The 19,183-nt window shown below is 56.1% G+C and overlaps 1 protein-coding gene and 1 pseudogene across 1 annotated transcript; both read left to right on the plus strand.

Moving 5' to 3' along the window:
• The first annotated feature begins 11,336 nt into the window (after positions 1 to 11,336).
• Positions 11,337 to 14,632, plus strand: MAFB (MAF bZIP transcription factor B). The gene has a single exon (XM_036245901.1). It carries the CDS (start codon positions 11,698 to 11,700, stop codon positions 12,667 to 12,669), a length of 972 nt encoding a protein of 323 aa, XP_036101794.1. The 5' UTR covers positions 11,337 to 11,697; the 3' UTR covers positions 12,670 to 14,632.
• A 1,802-nt stretch (positions 14,633 to 16,434) lies between these two features.
• Positions 16,435 to 18,124, plus strand: LOC118618440 (annotated as a pseudogene).
• The last annotated feature ends 1,059 nt before the right edge of the window (positions 18,125 to 19,183 follow it).

Below are 19,183 nucleotides of genomic sequence, written 5' to 3' on the forward strand. Positions count from 1 at the left end.
ATAATGGAAGGTGGCTTGGGTTCCCTGAGCAGGATCCGGTGCCGACGTCGTGGCTCCGTTGGCGCCTTGGGCCCTGGGCATTCACTAATGGACTGTGGCTGATCCCAGGTCTGATTGGCAGCCCGCCCCAGGTCCTCAGGGAAACCTGGGAATTGTGGCCTCCAGCCTGGAGACATTGCCCCTTCTGGGAGGCACAGGCTGGGGGCTTCTAGTTGGCCTAAGGCAGGAGTGCCCATGGGGTGAGGGGAGATGAACTGTGTCCCCCACAACCACTGAGATGGAACATGAGGTGAGCCTTCCAGACTGTAAAATACAGACAGCTGTCAAAATGCCGGCTCCTCCCTTTCTCTCCCTCCTGCCTCCCTGCCTTGCTCTCCTGGGCTGGCTGGCATGATACTCTCCACCCCTGACACAGCGGTGGTGGGACCAATGACAGTGCTCCCAGGTATCCTCAAATACCACATGGGAAGAGGGTATGATCCCAAGACAAGCCAGGCCACCGTCACTCCCAAGGTGGAGGAAAGAGAAAGGAGCCCTTTGGGAGACCTCTCAGGGCACCTGTACCTTCCAGTCCCGGGCACAGCGCAGGCAAAGGCACGGAGCACGAGCATGCAGGAACAGCACGGGGAACAGCACGGCGGAGTGTGCGGAGCTGAGGCCGGAGGAGCAGGCCTTCAAGGCAGTGGGAAATTCCAGACTGCACCTGGCTGGCAGTAGCGAGGGCAGAAGAGAGTCATGGATCTTTCGTAAGTGCATTAGGCAGGGTCAGAGGCAGATACACAACGGAAGTATCTGACCTTTTTCTGGGGCACCCAATATCTATGCGGTTCACTCATCACCCAAATTTTATTCATTTGCCCAAAGAGTGTGAAAAAGGCGCTTTAGGAAACTGCGATAAATCCAGTGCAAGTCACCATGGTAACCTGATTAGCAGCTAAATTAAGTTCATGATTAAGAAGAAATAAATAAAAATAACTCTCCTCCTTGGCTGGGGCTACCCACCGGGCCACTGACAGCGGAGCAGATGCGGAGGCCGTGGAAAAGCCAGAAGCCAGGGCCGGGCCCCAGCAGAGATGCCGGGGCTGGGAAGGGAGGCATCGACTGGCTGGGAGAAAGGAGAAGCGGGTGTTTACACTGCCCGGGGGTGGATGAGGCCCCTGCTGGCCAGGCTGGGGAGTGCAGGCTGTGCTTCTCAAGGCCGAAGCTGTCGTTTTCACAAGGCAGCCAGGCTATCTTTCTTCCTGCTGCCCTGGACCAGCCTTCATTGTTCAAGTACCCTTCTATGTACTGCCACCCCTTCAGTGCCAGGTCCCACATGCTGGGTGCTAGGGACCCCCACATGACTCAGATCTAGTGGGGCCTGGAGAGGCCCAGTTTAGTGGTGGAAATAGATATACCAGACACTTCTGGGTACAGTGTGATAAATGCACTGATGGAGGTCAGTATAAGGTGCTATGGAAACATGGGTCAGCCAGGAGGGCTTCCTGGAGGAGGTGATGCCTGAGAAAAAGACAGATGTGAGGCTGCTAGAGACTGCCTGCTTCAGATAAGCTTGCTGTTTGGACCTGACGGGGCAGGCTCTGGGTACCCCAAGGCCAGCCTGGAATGGGCCGGCATCATCCCCAATGAGACCTGAGGGGTCTTCTTGAAGTCTGTGCTGTTAATCACAGGATCGGCAGCAGGAGAGAGGGGTGCAAAGAGAGAAATGAGTCTCCCACGTACCCATTCCAAAGCAGCCTAGTGCAGTGACTAGTGTCAAACAGGCTTTACCTCCTGTGTCTGCCACCTGCTAGCTGTGGCCCCTGGAAAGTGACTTAATTATATGAGCCTCAGCCTCAGTGTTTATAAGAAGAGGGTGATGATAGTGGCTCCTATCTGGTAAGGTCAGATTGGAGGGCTCCGTGAGATGATGTCAGCTACATGAGGCTCGGCCTTCACATGTAGAGAACACCCAGTGAGGTGTGCGCTGCCTTCATTTTGCCATGTGGGGAAGTTTGCCATGTGGGGAGGAAGGAGGAGGGTGTGGTGGTCATGGAAATGCACCACTTAAGTCTCCTTTAAGAGAAATTGCCGCAGGGGGCAGAGTTGACTGACAGCCCCAGCACCAGCCCTGGGCGCCGCCCCCCTTCATGCTCCAGCTGAGGTTGCATTTCCTCCCAGTTGCTCTCGGCCATGACTGATCACAGGCTTGGAAGGGCAGTTCTCTGCTGGCTCATTCTTCCAAGATGTGGGGCTCCCAACAGGTGACCGGCCCAGGGATGCCCCAGGAGCCTGGCTGCAGTCTGAGTCTTCAGTCCCGCTCACCTTCCCCTCCCTCTCCTCACAGATGTCAGGCCTGCGCTGTGGTCGGAAGGCCTGCCTTGCCCCCTCCTGCTCCCTCCTCCTTTATCCTTCACAGGTGTTTCCCCAATAAACCTCTTGATGTTTAACCTTGTTCTGGCATTTCCTGCTCAGAAGACCCGGAGTGACACAGAGGGAAGAGTCCCAGAGGTGGTTGCAGTGGAGGTCCACATGAGACCCAGCAGTAGTCACACTGGGGTCCCATCGGTGGGAAGCCAAGGCCTTCAAAGACTCCAGTCTCTCTCCGCGGCCTGTCTTCAAGTGTGTGCGTGCATGTACGTGTGTGCACACAAGTGCGTGTGTGTGCACCCAGCCCCTGTGCATGCCTCCATCACTGATTTGAGCATAGTGTAGTGAAAAAATCTGTTTCCAAGGCAAGAAGATGAGCTTCTCAGTGTGCCCCTAGCACTTAGCTCTGCAGACGGCCTCACGCATGGTAGATGCTTAGTTGAAATACCTGAGTGCCGCTGGGATCTGTATCTACCTTACATTTTTCTTTGGACCTATTTTGTTTTCATTTGATGGTATTTTGAATTGCATCACATTAGCTTAAGCTTTTTAGTCCTTTGTTTTTATGGCAGAGACATATACGCATAGAGGTGTAAATCTTTACACCCACTCAGTCGTGTGACAGCAGCTTGGCTTCATAGAGGCCATACCGGCTGGCAGACCCTTAGCCTGACCCCCACCCCCATCTCTGCCGAGCCCGCCACCGTCCTCTTTCAAGAAAGGAGCTCAGAGTCTCGGCTCAGCTGGACTGGATGGATCTTCTCTGGGTGCTCTCTTCCTGTCCTCCCACCTCCGGCTTCCCCCCATCTCTCCCTCCCTGCTCGGCAAGATCAGGGAAGCTGCAGACCCAACCCTTACATCAAAAGGGAACTTGAAAAATACTTGGAGCAAAAACTGCTAACTGTGCATCCTTGCTCCGTGCTGCTCTGATATTAAATCAGGAAATGGCACTGAACAGCCGCTCCAAACACAGAAACAGGGGTTGTCAACACAGAAACCAAAAGCAATCTCTAACGGGCAGAATGAAAGAGACCTGGCACACGGCCGGGGTGGGGGCTGAGACCCAGGGCCGGATTCCTGAGCCTGGCTTGTCTGTGCCATATGTTCAGTGTCCAGGATGGAGCTGGGCTCACAGTCCCTGGTACTGAGTGTACCTTGTCCCCGCGAGAGGCAAAAGAGAATTAAGCGTGTTGCTTAAATACCTTTGGGATGCTCCTTTTCATGTCTACAGATATTTACTGGGCACTTACTGTGTGCCTGACAGTGAACCAAAGGTTAGGGTTAGGGTGCTTGTCCACGTGGAGATGATCTTCTAGCTCTGAAGACAAGGGTGTGACTCTTCGGCATGGCATTCAAGGCTCTCTCAGGTGTTGGCTCCTGCTGCAGCCTGCAGCTCTATCCCCAACTTCTCTGAAATAGCTCCCCAAGTGCCTGAGATGGTGCCTCTGCTCTGCCCTGGACTTGGGGCCTCCTGCTGGGTCCTCCTACACTTCTCTGTTTGACAAATTTCTGCTCAGCCTTCAAAGCCTTAGCTAAGCATCACCTCTGCTTTGCATCCTTATCAGCCAACTCCTCTCTTTCCCCCACCCCCACGGAAGCAAGGGCTCACTTGCTGGAGACCTACCAGCATGGTGGATGCATCTTCTTCAGAGCACCTCCCCAGTGGCAATGGGGACATCTGCCATTCCCTGGAGGGGAGGACAGAAGCCAAGCCCACCCCTGGGTCCTGCTGTCCCAGTACTGGTCGTAGAATAGACAGAAACAGAATTGATCCACAAATGAGTAACCTGATAAAAACTCCATTGTGTGGCTGTGGGTTACTTTCATCTATTTCTGATGGGAAACTAAATAGGGACCATCTTCTTAGAGACGCATTTGACAGTATTAACATTAGAAATGTGTTCACCTTTCAATCCAGTGATTTCACTTCTTGCTGTCTATACCAGAGCAGTACTTGTACACATGCAGAAAGGAGCATGTAAAAAGCTATTTGTTGCAGCATTGTTTGCCATGGTGAAAGATTGGGAATGGCTTAAATGTCCATAAGTACAAGACAGAGGAAAAAACTACAGAGCGTCCATTGGATGAATGGCCATGCATTCGTTAAAAAGAAAGAAGCAGACCTGGATGTATTGACACAGAAGTTGCTGAGCAAAAACAAAAAGCAAGCTGTAGCTCTAGACATAGATGTTAAAACTACGTTGTTGCATTTTTTTACAATGATAAAGTAGGCTTGTATAATTCACTTTTAAAAGAAGAAAGAGATTAAGTGACCACAGCAGCTCTTGGCTGAAATGAACCTGGGCTCGGGCACAGTCAAATAGCATTATCCCCTCCACCAGCCCAGGCAGACTGGCCCAGCAGGGGGATGACGCCACCCACTTCCCCTGTACCCAGAGGCTTACTCCCCAAGCTGTGATGAATGTGCGGTGGGAAGCTAGACCTCTGTGCCCCTGAATGGCATCCAGACAGAGGAGAAGGAAAGACAGGAGGCCAGTGGGACAGGATCACTCAGCTAGTCCCGATTTGCTCTGAATGGTCTTTGGTCTGAGGAGGAAGGAGAGGTTCAGGAGTAATTGTTAATGAAGGGAGAGGAGACGGCTGGGGGGCATGCAAGAAACGCCTGAGGGTTCTAAGGTGTCATCCTGCAAGGAGGCATCAGTGCTTCCTAGTTGTTACATTCATTCATTCATTCATTCATTCATTCATTCATTCATCTGTCCACAACTGTAATTGAGTTTGTCTCAGGGTGAGCATTGCTTGGCCACTGGGGACACCCAGACAACTCCATCACACTGTCTTCCTCTAGGAGCTCATGGTCAAGTTGCATCTAGTTTCTCAAAGGGTGTTTCTTGGACCCCAAACAGCAGAATTACCAAGGAAACTTCTTAAAATGCCAATTCCTGGGCTGTACGCAGACCTAACAAGTCAGACTGTGGCGCAGGAATGTGTGTTTGCTGCACAGTTTCTCAAGTGGAAAACACTGGGACCAGCCGACCAAACATTTCCTTGGCCTCCCCGTTATCTTGCATAGCCTCCCCCAAACGTGGGGTCTGCCCTGATCCAGCTCGGAGAGGGAAGGGATACCAGTGTGATTTCCCTGGAGTGACCAGGACCTGGCGCTGGCTCCTGGACCCTTCTCCCCACCTCCATTCCCTGGTTCATCCCAGTCCCTCTGAGGCCTGGGGAGAGCCACAGACCACCTCCTCTACATCCTTCAGAACCGAGGGACCAACTTATTCTAGGCAGGGGGCATGGCGTGTGCAAAGCCTTGCAGTGGAGTAGTGTGGGCTGTGGAAGGACTTAGGGGACAGTGTGTGTGTAACAGTGGGGTGGGGGTGGGGTGCAGTGAGAGATGAGGTGGTAAGTTGGTAGGAGCAGATCATTCAGCGCCTGGAGGCCCTGCTAAGGAGTTTGGTTCTTTGTCCAAATATCCAGGGAACTTGTAGTTAAACTGGGGAGTGGGGGGATGAAGACCGAATGATCAAGTTCATATAACATGAACACTAGCTCCATCGTCCTGTGGAGAAGAGGAGAGGCCGACCCAAGGCCTCTGTAGTTATCTAAGCAAAACATGAGGGTGGCTGGGATGAGGGTGAAGGCAATGGATGGAGAAACTGAAATCTTGAGGTTGCGAGAGAGACCAGTGATGGCTGGGCTGGGGGAGGTGAGGGCCTCAGCCCTGGGGAGCCATGCTGAGGTTTCCGAGTCCCTAACACTAGCCCTGGGGTCATGGGGAGGTAATGGTGGGAAGGGATCCTTGCTGGTCATCCCTCACTGGCTTCGAATGGCAGTGACCTTCTCAACAGCATTGAGCCATCTCATGACCCCCAACCCATATTTAAGAGATGAGTGAATGGGGGCTGGAGGTCAAACTCAGGCCAGAGGCAGGACCAAGGGTCAAGGCCAAGATTAGAGGTCAAGCTGAGGCCAAGGGTAAAGGGCAAGACGGAGGACTGCAAACTTTCTCTCCTTCGGCTGTGTCCTACCTTGTTCTCTATCACCCTCCAGCCCTACACAGTCAGGGAAGAGGAAAGAGAATGAGAGGAGCCTGGGATGTTTGACTGCGTTGACAAGAAGGCATGTTAATCACTGCCCTTATCACTGAGCCCCAGGCAGACACTTGGCACCTGGTAGAGGCTCAGCCTGACCTGATCAGAACAACTAAGTCTGTGGAGAGTTAGAAATCCTGACCCAGGAGCTGGACAACTGACACTTGATGACCTGATCAGAACAACTAAGTCTGTGGAGAGTTAGAAATCGTGACCCAGGAGCTGGACAACTAACACTTGATGGCTTAGGATGACAGCCCGTCTGGATAGAGACCACATGCTTGCTAGTATTTGGAGTCCTGGACTTGGGGCCAGAAGCTCCAGCTCCCTGCTGCCGTGTAGCTAAAGAAATCACGTAACCTCTCAGGGCCTCCTTCTTTGTGTAAGACAGGGACCATCCTACTCACTCAAAGGGCAAACAGAAGGGCTGGGTAAGTTGATAACCCTCTGAGGACATGGCCACACATCTGTATTTACCTGCCTGCCTGCCTATCTTCGTAAAACAAGGATAATAATAGTTACTACCTATTAGCATTGTGAGAATCCGGGAAAAGTGAATGGTAAAGGCTGTGCAAATCCCTGTACACAGGGGAATGAGTGTTGCTACAAAATATCTATACTGGAGGCAGCACTCACCAGTGACTATGTAACAGCACTAGCTCAGAGGAATACAATGTAAGCCACGTATGTAAATTAAAATGTCTAGTATTCACATTAAAGCCAAGTAAAAAGAAGCAGGTGAAGTAGTTTCAGGAACAGATTCCCACTCCCAAGTATGTATGTGTGAGGGGAGATTCCTGATCCCCAGGGGAGGGAGCCAGGAAAGGGTTCAGCGGAGTCAGGTCACTCTGGCTCCCTACTGGGCCCCTCTGAGTCCTTGAAGGCCACCGGGACCCAGAAGCCTAGGAATACCTTTTTGAAGCGCTGGGCTGGCTCTAATGGCCATTGTGTGGGGGCAGGAGACAGTGGGAGTGGCGGCTGCTTTGGGGAAAGAGGAAGAGGAAGAGAGGAAAATCGCCTGCCTCTTCTTGAAGGCCACAGACCTTGGGAAGCTCAGAGGAGGAGGAGCCACAGAATCACCGCCACCCCACTCCCACTGAGCCTGGGGACAGGGGGCAGAGACCTCGGAGATCTGTGGAAGTGATGGGTGATCCTGACATCTGGGTGATGCAAACATAGGAGGCTGGCTCCTGGGGGATCCCCTGACTCAGGCTCCTCTCTGATAGGACTCCCTGGAGCCTTTGGGACTGCTGGCCTCCCTTTGGCCACCCGGATAGTCCAACCTTGCAACCCATCTGGGCACTGAGGCCTGGAGTTGCGGATTCTGCAACTGGAAGCCTTCCATGCCAGACACACACGCGCACACACCCCTCCTGCATCCTTCCCACCGCACCTCTACACGCACAGAGATGCCCCCTCCCACACCAAACACCTGCAGCCCTCAGCAAACGATGGGTGTATGGGGCTGCACGCACCTGGCAGAGAGAGCACTGAGCTGGCCTGGGGTCCCCCCCCAGCACATGTGTGGAGGGGTGCCCTCTAGAGTTAGTGGGTTGGCTGGGCAAGGGCAGGCGGGAGCGGCAGGGCAAATCTGGAACTTGGTGGCCAGCAGTGGATCCTTTGGTCCCTGAAGGAATAATGTCTGTCTACCCCGACCCTAGTGTCGGAGCCTCTTGGTGTCTCAGACCCAGCGGAGCCTCCTTGCTCTCAGCGGGAGCAGAAGAATGCCCAGGTGCTGTGCCCAGGATCCTCGCCTCTGGCCCAGTCTGGGAGAGGGGCTCGCTTTAGGGTGAAAACTTCAAACTGGAGCTTTGGGGGCTAGAGACCACAGCTGTTCTGTAGAGGGCTCTGGCTACCACGGATCCTCCTCGGCTTCCCTTCGAAGGTGTCTTGGGAGTGCAAACACCCCTCCTGCTCCCTCAGCTTCCTCTGTGCTTTCTCTACACTCTCCACTGGCCCCGCGACCCCTTCCCTTTCTTCCCCCACCCCACCCCCACCCCACCCCCACCCCCACCCCGCTGTCTTTCAGGGATGGGTTGTAGTCTCTAGGTATTGCCCTACACCCATTGAAGGGACGCCAAGCACTCTGATCCCCCAGTCCCTAGGCATGGAGACGCAGACGCACCGGTGACTGTCGCTAGCGGAGGCCAGAAGGTTTGGGGTGCTGCGACCTTATGGCAGAGCTGCAGTGAGAGAGGCGAGGCAGCGGAGTGAGGTCCACTGCCCTGCACCGACCTTATTCCCGCCGGGGCAAACCGGGGTCTCTGTCACCACTTTACCATATTTTTTTGGTGGAGGTGTTTGGGGGTGGGGTGGGAGAGGAGGGACTGGCTAGCCTGGGAGAGCCACAAAGAAACAGATTTGGGGTGAAGGTGGACATTTAGGAATGGACAGAGATGCCTCAGTCAGAGCCTAGGGTATCGGACTGACTGCAATGGGACAGAGGCGCCGGGACAAAGAGAACGCGCCTGCCCAGACAAAGCCCGAGTTCTAGAGACCCTGAGACGGCGGCAGGACACCCGCAGGAAAGCGAACGGTTTGGAATTGCAGAGCGGGGACAGAGGGAACCCCTACCCCCTCGGGCCTCAGTGGGCCACACTCCTGAGATTCCTTCTCATTCCTCGACAGCGAGGGACAGGCCAACCCAGGGGACACGGGGAGGGCACAGACTGGCCCCGCCGCCCTGGCACGTAGGTACGCAGAAGCCCACAGCTTCAGGCACACTCCCGAGCCTCAGGTCCCTCACAGCGGGCCCGAGGGAGGGCGCTCCTAGCTGGAGTTTAGCGGCACCGAGAGAGACGGGGCGTTTTTCTGGCTCCCTCCACCTGGAGACGGAGCCATCATCCGCACAGACGGAGGCCAACCCAGGATGACCTCGAAACATTTACCCACGGAGCCGCAGGTCCGAGTGTGCCGTCACTGCGTGCGCGAACGCAACAGGGACAGGAAGGGCGCTTGTCCCTAGTGCCCACCTTCGGGCAGAGGGGCAGGGCAGCAGCTTGGACCGCACTCTCGCAGGAGTCAGCCTAACAGTTTCTGTGGAGAGCACGCTTTCCCACAGAGGGTTGAAGGCAGTCTCTTCCAGCATTACAGTTGCCGTTTGCGCAACCAAACCTTTCAGTTCAAGTCTTAGTTAAAACATATTCATTTTATTAAAAATAGGCGGCCTAAGACCACGTCCCACCTCCGCCTCACTGAGGGCGCAAGATAATAGTTTTCAGATTAATTGAAGGCAAATATTTTATCTTCTAACACGCAGACAGTCTGGTTGCATTCACACTGGCGAGGCCCACCTGACCCCTACGCACGGGGTAGCCATGCAGGTCTCGCACAGGCAGCGGCTCGGACACACTCACCCGGTGCGCGCTTCTCCTGCCTTTCGCCGCGCGCGCTCAAGCTGAAGCGCGGAAAGCGACGTGGGAGGCGGGTCGGGGCTCCCGCTACAGCGAATTTGCGATTCATCCGGTTTCGGAGCCGGGGCCCGGGTCTCGGGAAGAACCTCTAATTTCGGGCCATCTTGGACCTGAGGAGGGAGGGTGCACAGTGCCGGAGACCTGTGTGTATGCCCAGTGCGGTGCGCTCAGGGCTGCCCGTCTGCGCTCCGGGAGTTCTCCGACAACCCCGGTCCACCTCGCTGCAGCGTTTCCGCTTTCCGCCACGCGTTTAACTCGGCCCAGGACCTTCCTGCACAAGGAGCGGCTGGTTAGCATCCGCCCCTCCACCTACCCATCCCCAGAACTGGGCGCGGAGTTTCATGGGGGACGATCAGCGCGGAACTCTCGGCCAAGTCCGAAGACGGGATTCGACGACCTGTGCGTAACTCCAGGGGAACCTGTCCAGGGCTACGGTGCATACTCAGCCTAAGTTCTGGGCTGGCTTAGGTCAGGAGGGTTAGGAGGACCTGGCTGGGTCCGAGGCGTGGTCCAAGCCTTCAGGCTGAGAGCCGGGAGGTTCGGCGCGCCTTTGCGCACAGTGGCCACTTGAGGTCGCACTTTATGCCTGTTTGAGCCTCTCCTGGGCTGGCTGACGCCGGGGATCTGCTTAATGGTTACAAAACGTTCAAACAAAAACAGGGCTGGTTCCCCAGCTGCGGAGAGCCACTCGGAGCATCGTCCTGGGCTGGTCTGAGCCCCTTGCCTCGGGAAGCTCAAGGTTCTGTGCATCTGGCTGGGTAAAGGGATTCAGCGCTTTTTGTCCTTTTCTTTCCCCGCTCCCTTCATCTTGTGCATTTGTGGGTGGGGTGAGCGCAGGGAGCTGCGCGGGCCAGTGGAGTCCTATCGCAGGGTTGGGCCAGCGCACCCGCCAGGAGGGGAACGGCTCTTGGTTGGCCCAAGGAGGGTCCCCTGAGGCTAAGAGTTGAATTTGAACACAACTCTTGGAGCCCCAACTCACCCCTCAACACACAAAAATGCACAGCTTGCAGAAACACAGACACGCAGGGCACACACACGGCCCGCAGCCGCGCAGCACACTGAGCGTCCCCCACTGGGCGGGGGACGCTTGGGAACAAAGGACCCGAGAGGTGTTGTCCCAGAGCTGTTTTGAGCCTCCTTAGGGGTGACAAGAACAGGGGGTGGGGAAAGCAAAGGGGAAAGAGGGAGAAGCGCCGGAGAAGGGGAGGAAGTGGCTGCCTGGCCAGAGGGGGAACACACAGCGACGGCGAGGGGGCGGGGGCCGGACTTAGAGGGTGTGGGGGGCTGGGCCGGGTCCCGCGGTCCTACTAGCCTCCAGCCTGCACTAAGCCTCCTCCCCCACGGTTCAGGCCGCCAGTCAGCTGACGCTGGGGGCGGAGGAGCTGTCAGGCGCGCCCCGCCCTGCGCCGCGGGCCGCGGGGGCCGTGCAGCTATTGGCCAGCGCGCTGGGCCGCCTGGGCCCCCGCGCTCCAGTGACAGGAAGGCGATAAAAGGAAACGGCGGCGCCGGATCCAGCACAGCTGCACCGCCGGGCTGCGAGCGGCTGCAATTGAGAACCCAAGAGCTAGAGAGCTCAAGAGCGAGCTGCAGACGCTTGCCCGGCGCCTCTCCTCCGCACAGCTGCGCGCCCTGCTCGCTTCGCCACCCCTCCCGGCTCGGCCTGGCCGCGGCGTGGCCACAGTCCCGAGCTCTGGGGCGGCGCAGGCAGCCTCGGGACTCTCCGGCGCGCCGCCGCGTCCCCAGACAAAGGCTTGGCCAGCGGCCCCGGCCCGCTGCGCCCTCGGCTCACCGCCTCCCGGGCTCGCCGCTCTTCGCCCTTGCTCTCGGCTTGGCGCGCCCCGGCCGGCCGCAAAGTTTCCCGGCGGCTGCGCCTCGCGTCAGCGATGGCCGCGGAGCTGAGCATGGGGCCTGAGCTGCCCACCAGCCCGCTGGCCATGGAGTATGTCAACGACTTTGACCTGCTCAAGTTCGACGTAAAGAAGGAGCCTCTGGGGCGCGCGGAGCGCCCGGGTCGGCCCTGCACACGCCTGCAGCCCGCTGGCTCGGTGTCGTCCACACCGCTCAGCACGCCATGTAGCTCGGTGCCCTCGTCGCCCAGCTTCAGCCCGACCGAACAGAAGACCCACTTGGAGGACCTGTACTGGATGGCGAGCAACTACCAGCAGATGAACCCTGAGGCGCTCAACCTGACGCCCGAGGACGCGGTGGAGGCGCTCATCGGCTCGCACCCAGTGCCACAGCCCTTGCAGAGCTTCGACGGCTTCCGCGGTGCGCACCACCACCATCACCACCACCATCCACACCCGCACCATGCCTACCCAGGCGCCGGTGTGACCCACGAAGAGCTGGGCCCGCACGCGCACCCGCACCATCACCACCATCACCAAGCGTCGCCGCCGCCGTCCAATGCGGCTAGCCCCACGCAGCAGCTGCCCACCAGCCACCCCGGGCCTGGGCCACACGCGGCAGCCGCGGTGACGGCGTCTGGCGGTAGCGGCAGCGTGGAGGACCGCTTCTCCGACGACCAGCTTGTATCCATGTCCGTGCGCGAGCTGAACCGCCACCTGCGGGGCTTCACCAAGGACGAGGTGATCCGCCTGAAACAGAAGCGGCGGACCCTGAAGAACCGGGGCTACGCCCAGTCGTGCAGGTATAAACGCGTCCAGCAGAAACACCACCTGGAGAATGAGAAGACGCAGCTCATTCAGCAGGTGGAGCAGCTTAAGCAGGAGGTGTCCCGGCTGGCCCGCGAAAGAGACGCCTACAAGGTCAAGTGCGAGAAACTCGCCAACTCCGGCTTCAGGGAGGCGGGCTCCACCAGCGACAGCCCCTCCTCTCCTGAGTTCTTTCTGTGAGTCTTGGCCCGTCCTGGCCCCCGCCCTTGCCCTGGCCTGGACTCCCTGTCCCCTGTTCCCAGCCCTGGATTCCCCTGGACCCTGTCCCTGCCACAGCCCCAGCCTTGACCTGTTTGACTTGAGGGAGAGGGAGGAAGGGCGCACGGGACACGGGCGATGGGAGGACGCGCGGGCAGGCAGGGGACCTTGGCCAAGGCGAGAGCTGTGCGCGCCAGAGCCGCCTCCTAGACTTGAGCAGAGCCAGAGAGAGAGGAGGGGGTGGGAAGTCCCGGAGCAACTTTTCTTCAGGCTGGAGGGCGGCGAGGCATAGTCCTGAGGAGTCGCCAAGGCCGCCTGGAGACTCGTGGCTTTCTGAACTTTGTGTGCTAAGCCGGGGCCGCTACCTCACGGCCTGGAGCGCAGTCCAGACCGGGAAGAGAGCAGCGAGGAGAGGAAAGGGACCCTGGCGTCCTGGCAGTCGCGAGGCGAGGAAGGAAGGAAGGACAGAGGGACCTGTCTGTCCAGGGTCCGGAGAACACTGGCTCTTAGTCCTGAGACACGGGCCTCAGTTAGAACATTCTGCGCGCAAATATCATCAGTTTTATTGCCTGCTCGATTATATAGAAAAAAATACGAAAATCTGCATTAAAAATATTAATCCTGCATGCTGGACATGTATGGTAATAATTTCTATTTTGTACCATTTTCTTGTTTAACTTTAGCATGTTGTTGATCATGGATCATAACCCTTGTTTCTTTGGGTGAGAAGGGAGCTGCGTTCGGAAACTCCGCGGCTGCTCGTGGGGGCTTCAGTCCCGGCTGTTGGCTTGTAAATACCCGCCTGCCAAACCGCTTAGAGAACGTGGCAGCAAGCTGAGTGTCTTTGTTTGGGTTTATTATTATGGCATTTATTTTGTAAGTAAAAAAAAAAAAAAAAAGTTCTGGGCATTTTGCATCAGAAAACAACTTTGTCTTGGGCACGTTTGGAGGTTGCTTGTTTTCTTCCCCCTCCACTGCCCCCATTTGGTCCTCTTTTCTCCTTCTGCTTTAGTTTTCAATTTTGTTAGTTTTGAGAGAAAGAGGACTGGCAGCCCAGATCCCAAGTACCAGGGCAGGGCAGCTGCGGAGTTTCAACCCCGAAGGGCCAGGAAGGTCCTTGCTTCCACCTCCTCTTGTGGCTAAATTGACACCCCTAATAAGAAAGAAAAGGAAAGGAAAACAGATTGTGTTTGCTTTTTTATTGCGCTCAGAATCACCCCAGGGTCCCTTCGCAACCCTCCAGGCCCATACAAATTGCTGGAGCCGCTGTGCCCCCAGGGTGAGTGGCCTGAGCAGCTCGGACTCTGCCCAATCGTGACCTGAACTTGTGTTGAACCGACTTCCACACTCAGAAAGTACTGGATACCCAAACACTGGCAAGTAATTTTGCAAATTTTCACACATTATGTGTTTCTTTCCCTGCTTTTGAGATATCAGGCGAGTTATTGGTGGTGTTTTCCCCTCCCCTTCAGTTGTATAGTAGTTCTAGGGAAGATCTGGGTGTTTTTTCTTTATTATCACATTTTTTTTTTCCTGCAGGTCAGTAAAAGGATTTAAGTTGCACTGACAAAAATACCAAAAGAAAAGCGTATATTTTAGTTCCCATTTGAAATTGCTGGCGCTGCTGGCCGGATGCATTTTTGAGTTTGTATTAGTTGATAAATTAACAGTAATAACAAGATTGTATGAACCGCATGGTGCTTGCAGTTTTAAATATTGTGGATATTCGTCCTGCATCAGAAACGAGCTTTGGTTTTTACGGATTCAACTGTGTTGAAATCACATTTGCTGCAACAGAAGTTGTTTTTATTTCATGTAAAATAAGGGATCAATTTCAAACCCTGCTTATGATATGAAAATATTAAAACCTAGTCTATTGTAGTTTTATTCAGACTGGTTTCTGTTTTTTGGTTATTAAAATGGTTTCCTATTTTGCTTATTAAAACCACGGAAATGGTGTTTATTTAGAGGACTTCATGTTCGCCTGACTTTGACTTTCTTCTCTTGCCTCTCCAAGAGTCGTACCAGCTTTGGGGGCACTCTCAACACCCCTGCCAATGAAGAAACAGACCAAGTTCGGGCAGATCTCTCCCTTGAGTGTGTGAGTGTGTGTGCATATGAACTTCAAACATGTTTTCTGCTTCTCACCATAGGTATAGACCCGACACCAGTCAGGAGCCGGTTTGTGAGCAGAAAGGGGACATAAGGCACATTTGCAAGACTTTCAGGCTTGGGCGTTGGGGCTGGCTTGCTGGCCTGTCCTCTGTGAAGTAGGGTTGGCAGAGCCCAGGACTCGATGGGGAAGCCGGGTCCTTCTGGTAATTAGGCTCAGCCGGCCCTGCTGCTCTGGCTGTCCTGCCTGAGCTGAAGGTTCTTAGCTCTGTCCTGCCCAGTGTATCTCGCTGGGACCAACTGAAGCAGCCCGGAGCTAGAGTGCCCGCTCTGGGTGGAGGCCTACCCCCTTCCTCTCAGGGCTGGTGGAAGCAGGTGGAATCCAGCTCCAGGTGTACGACCCCGCAGACAGGAAGTCCCGCTGTGCCCAGGATGCACCTGGGAGTCAGGCCCCAACTCTCAGCCCTCAGCTTCCCAGAAGAGCACTGCATGGCTGGATCAGGACTTCAGTGATTCCCCAAATCAGGCTTCAGAGGGGTTCAGAGCATTATCCTGCTGCAGCAGCTCCAACAGCTCCAGCCGTAGCCTGGTGGTCCCAGAGCCTCTCCTTTTCCAGACTCGTAGAAGAGCAGAGCCTGCCCAGGTGTCCCCAAGCCCCACTCAGCCTCCTCAGAACACCGCCTGCAACTCGGGGTTGGCCTCAGACACCTCTGAGTCCCAGTAGGAACTCCTCTGCCAAAGCCGAGACAAATCCTCTGATTCTTTGGCAGTACCTGATTCCGAGGGACTTCTAGTCTCTCCGGACCCGATATCTGTGGTCTGGGAGACTCAGCCGTCCAGCCCTGCAGTTCTCTGACCTGGAGGTTCCAATGTGAAGTTTCAGGACCCAGAGGGGGAGGTGCAGAGACCCAAGCAGCAGCACCCCAGCCAGGATCCCAAAGCTGCAAAGAGCTTTGGAGAAGGGAGGGAGAACAGATTTTGGTGTAGGTCCCTGGAGACCTGGGGGAGGTGGTCAGGTCTGGAGAAGAGAAGGGGATTCCCCCCAAAATAAGGATGAAAGTAATACCAGTAGTAATTTACATTTCTATGTCACTTTGGTGTTTTTTTTAATAGGAGAGAAGTCAGAGATTTCAGTTTGAGGTAAATTCCAAGTTTATTTCACCAGCCCGAAGAGGTGCTGGCAGGGAAGAAGGCTCTGGCTGTGATCTGGGGGACGGAGGAGGCTAGTCTGGCTGAGGGGTGACTGCTGCATGCCCACGGAGGAAGGATCAAGGGGTCTGACTGGTTGGGTGACTGGCTGTGCAAGTGCACACACACACACACACACACAGAACTTGAAAATGATTTGCTCATGTGTATAAGCATCTCCCCTTTTGGGCAAAAGCGGTCTTGGGGAGGAGTGCTGGAAGGAACCCCGCTGCTGTCTCAACAGAGACCAAGGTTGATGACCACAACTCCAAGTGGTAGGGGCTTGACTCGCCTTGGAGTCATCTCAAGGGGACTGACATCCTCCACCTCTAGAGTCACCTGGACTGTGTGAGAAAGGTCTCCGGACTGGGGAGAGTCACAAACTCCAAAACACTGGTTTTCCTTTCTCAGAGCGCAGACACAGACGCTGACCCAGTGACGGACATCATGGTGCTGCATCCGGAGTGATATGGCGGCTCAGACCGGCTCGGAGTGACCAGTTGAGTCTCTGAGAAGCTGACAGTCAATTCCACAACACAGCCCTAGTGACACACTGACGCACAGGCACCCACCCCCTGCACCCACATGGATGCCCTCCAAGGCGCTGGGCGTCCCTGCACCAAGCCACCATTTCAGCACCAGCAGGCTCGGGTGCACGCAGGCGAGAGCCAGGCAGGGATGGCAGAACCCAGGAGGAGGCCGAGTCCTCGGGAGCCTCCAGGGTCGGTTCCAGCAGTAGGCAAGCCCTGGCCACGTCTCAGCCCGCAGCCCGCCGTCCAGACTCGCCAGCACTCGGAAGACTGGGCGCCCATGAGCTCAGGGAAAAGCGAACTGGGTCGGGAGGACCCCAGGCTCGTCCCACCCCCGCAGAGCCCTGCAGGCTGGTGCTCCTGGTCGGTTCCCGCCTCTCCCCGCGGCGCACAGGCTCCTCGCGATCCTTCACGACCCCAGGGAGAGTCTCCTTGCGCCAGGAGCCTGCCCGGCGAGCACTGGTCCCACGTAGACAGGCTGGCGCCTGCACTTGGGGACGCCTGCACGCAGAGGCAGACACACACAGACACCCGGACGCACGCAGGCCCCCGGCCGTGGCTCCGCTCCAGGCCGCGTCACTGGCTGGGGCGGCCGCGGTCCGGCTCGAAGAGCAGGCCACCTCCTGCGACTCCGGGTCCGCGGGGTGCAGGCAGCCGCAGGCCAGACTGGCCGCCACTCTCGGCGAGGCGGTCGGCACCGCCGCCGGGAGCAGCTCCGGGGGGCCTGGGGTCCTTGCCCTGCCCGAGGGGTGGAGGCGTCAGCTCCCCCTCCTCTCCTCGCGCCCTTCCTTGGCCTTTTCCCTCTCCCTTGTCAACTCTTCATTTCAGAAAGCTCTCTCCCTCGTTTTCACCTCCCATCCCCCGCCCTCTGCTTTTATCCCGGAGGGGTTCTGGGTGGCTGGGAGGTGTGGGTTGCAGTGAAGGGAGGGAGGTGAGGTCTGTGTCCCCGGAGCCACCGCACAGCGCCGGCCCGGCTCCCCAGCCTTTCCCTCCATCCTTCCCGGCGGCAGGCTGGCTGGGGATTGACGGGGACTGCGGTCTCCGGGAGAGAGGAGGCAAATCCGGCTCCCTGTGGAGGGATCTCTGGGGAAGCTGAGGATGGGCCCTGGACCCAGACCTCTCTGTGGGTCACAGCCAGGCTTCCCTCAGCCCAGGGTCGCTGGGCATTTCCGTGGCTGGACCATCACCTTCCGTGTCAGAGGTGCCCGCCTCCCTGCACTCCTCCCGCGGTGCGTGTCCTGGGCCTCTGGACACAGGCTCAGGGTGGGAGCTGCCCTGAACCACGGCAGGGACACCAGGACGGTCATCTGACTTTTTCTGTGACCTAGAGCTACAGATTCTGCTCTGCCAGACAATCTGCTACTCCCTCAGCTACCCATCCCTATTCCTCAAGTTCCTTTTCTTCACGCCCTGGAAACAGCTGGGTTTAGAGATTCGGCGTGTTCCCTTGCAGGCTTTCGGAGGCAAAGCCCACTTCTGAGTCCTTCTGTTTTCAGAGAGGAAAAAAGCCTGAACTGGCTTCTTGCATAACCCTTTGCTCCACAGCCTGCTGTCTGGTGGCCTGGCCTCTCAGCCCAGAGATAGTAGTGTTTGGATTTGTTGTGTAAGAAAGAGAGGATTAGAGGTTTGCTCTGTCTCTCCTCTCCCCACCAAAATAAAAGTCATCAAACGGCAAGTCCTGGAGACAAGGTCTTTTTTAAGAACAGCCCTCCTAAGAGAAGTCAGTCTGGTTAGAAGAGCTGCCCCCAGCACAGTAGTCTCCGGAGACATGCCAACTTCCAGTGGGAGAGTCCTGTGTCCAGAGTGTACCTGGTTCTCAGGAGCAGCCACCACTAAGCCTCCCAGGATGGAGCTTACCTGGCTCAGATGACGGCCTCCTGTTGGAAAGGCAGCTGTTGCCTGTGCTGGAATTTCATCTTTTCTATAGTTCTCAACCCTGGGAGCAGGTGTCCGGACCATGGAGAGCACCTCCGCCAGCCGGGGAACACACTTCCCTGTTCCCTGCACAGCTCACCATGTTCGACATGCATTTCCCATGCCTTACACGTCTTCTTCGTATCTTACGACCCTTCTCCATTGTCCTGCACATCTTATCTTAAGAGATGCATGTAGGTAAGAAACTCAGAGCTAACTATTCTCCCTGGGAAGAACTTACATATATGAGGGAAGTTGCCACACTCCAATTTGGAAAACCACCTAAATTATTAATAAGGATTTGTTCTGAAGCACAACTCAGTTTTAGCTGCCTCTCTGCATTCTTTGCGTGTGAAGTTACTTTCATGTAAAACAGCAGCCACTCATTACACATTCCTTTTTATTTGTATCAAAAAGGGATGATGTCCTGGGGCTGGAGGGGCAGCCACAGAGGCAGTGGGTGGAGGCCTGGTACTTTCTGGAAGAAGCCAGCTTCCGTGCGAGAAAGCAGCCGAAGTCCAAAGATCCAATATTTATACTGTTGTGTTTTCCTTTTGGAGCTGTGTGTTTGCCAGGGCTCGCGTTTCTTCTAGTAACCGGACCGTGGGGTGGGCAGCTTGGGGGTGCCCATTTCAGGGCTGGGGAGGGTGAGATAGGCCTGAGATCTGGAATTGGGAGCCCAGGCTGCCCTGAGCTCACCCACATTCCCCCGGTTTCTTCCCATCTGTCACTTTCACTGCCTCGAACCTGTC

Source organism: Molossus molossus, unplaced genomic scaffold, assembly GCF_014108415.1.
Source record: "Molossus molossus isolate mMolMol1 unplaced genomic scaffold, mMolMol1.p scaffold_m16_p_6, whole genome shotgun sequence".
Lineage (NCBI taxonomy): Eukaryota > Metazoa > Chordata > Mammalia > Chiroptera > Molossidae > Molossus > Molossus molossus.

Coding starts and splice junctions, on each gene's coding strand:
- MAFB (XM_036245901.1), top strand. CDS start 11,698: ATGGCCGCGGAGCTGAGCATGGGGCCTGAGCTGCCCACCAGCCCGCTG.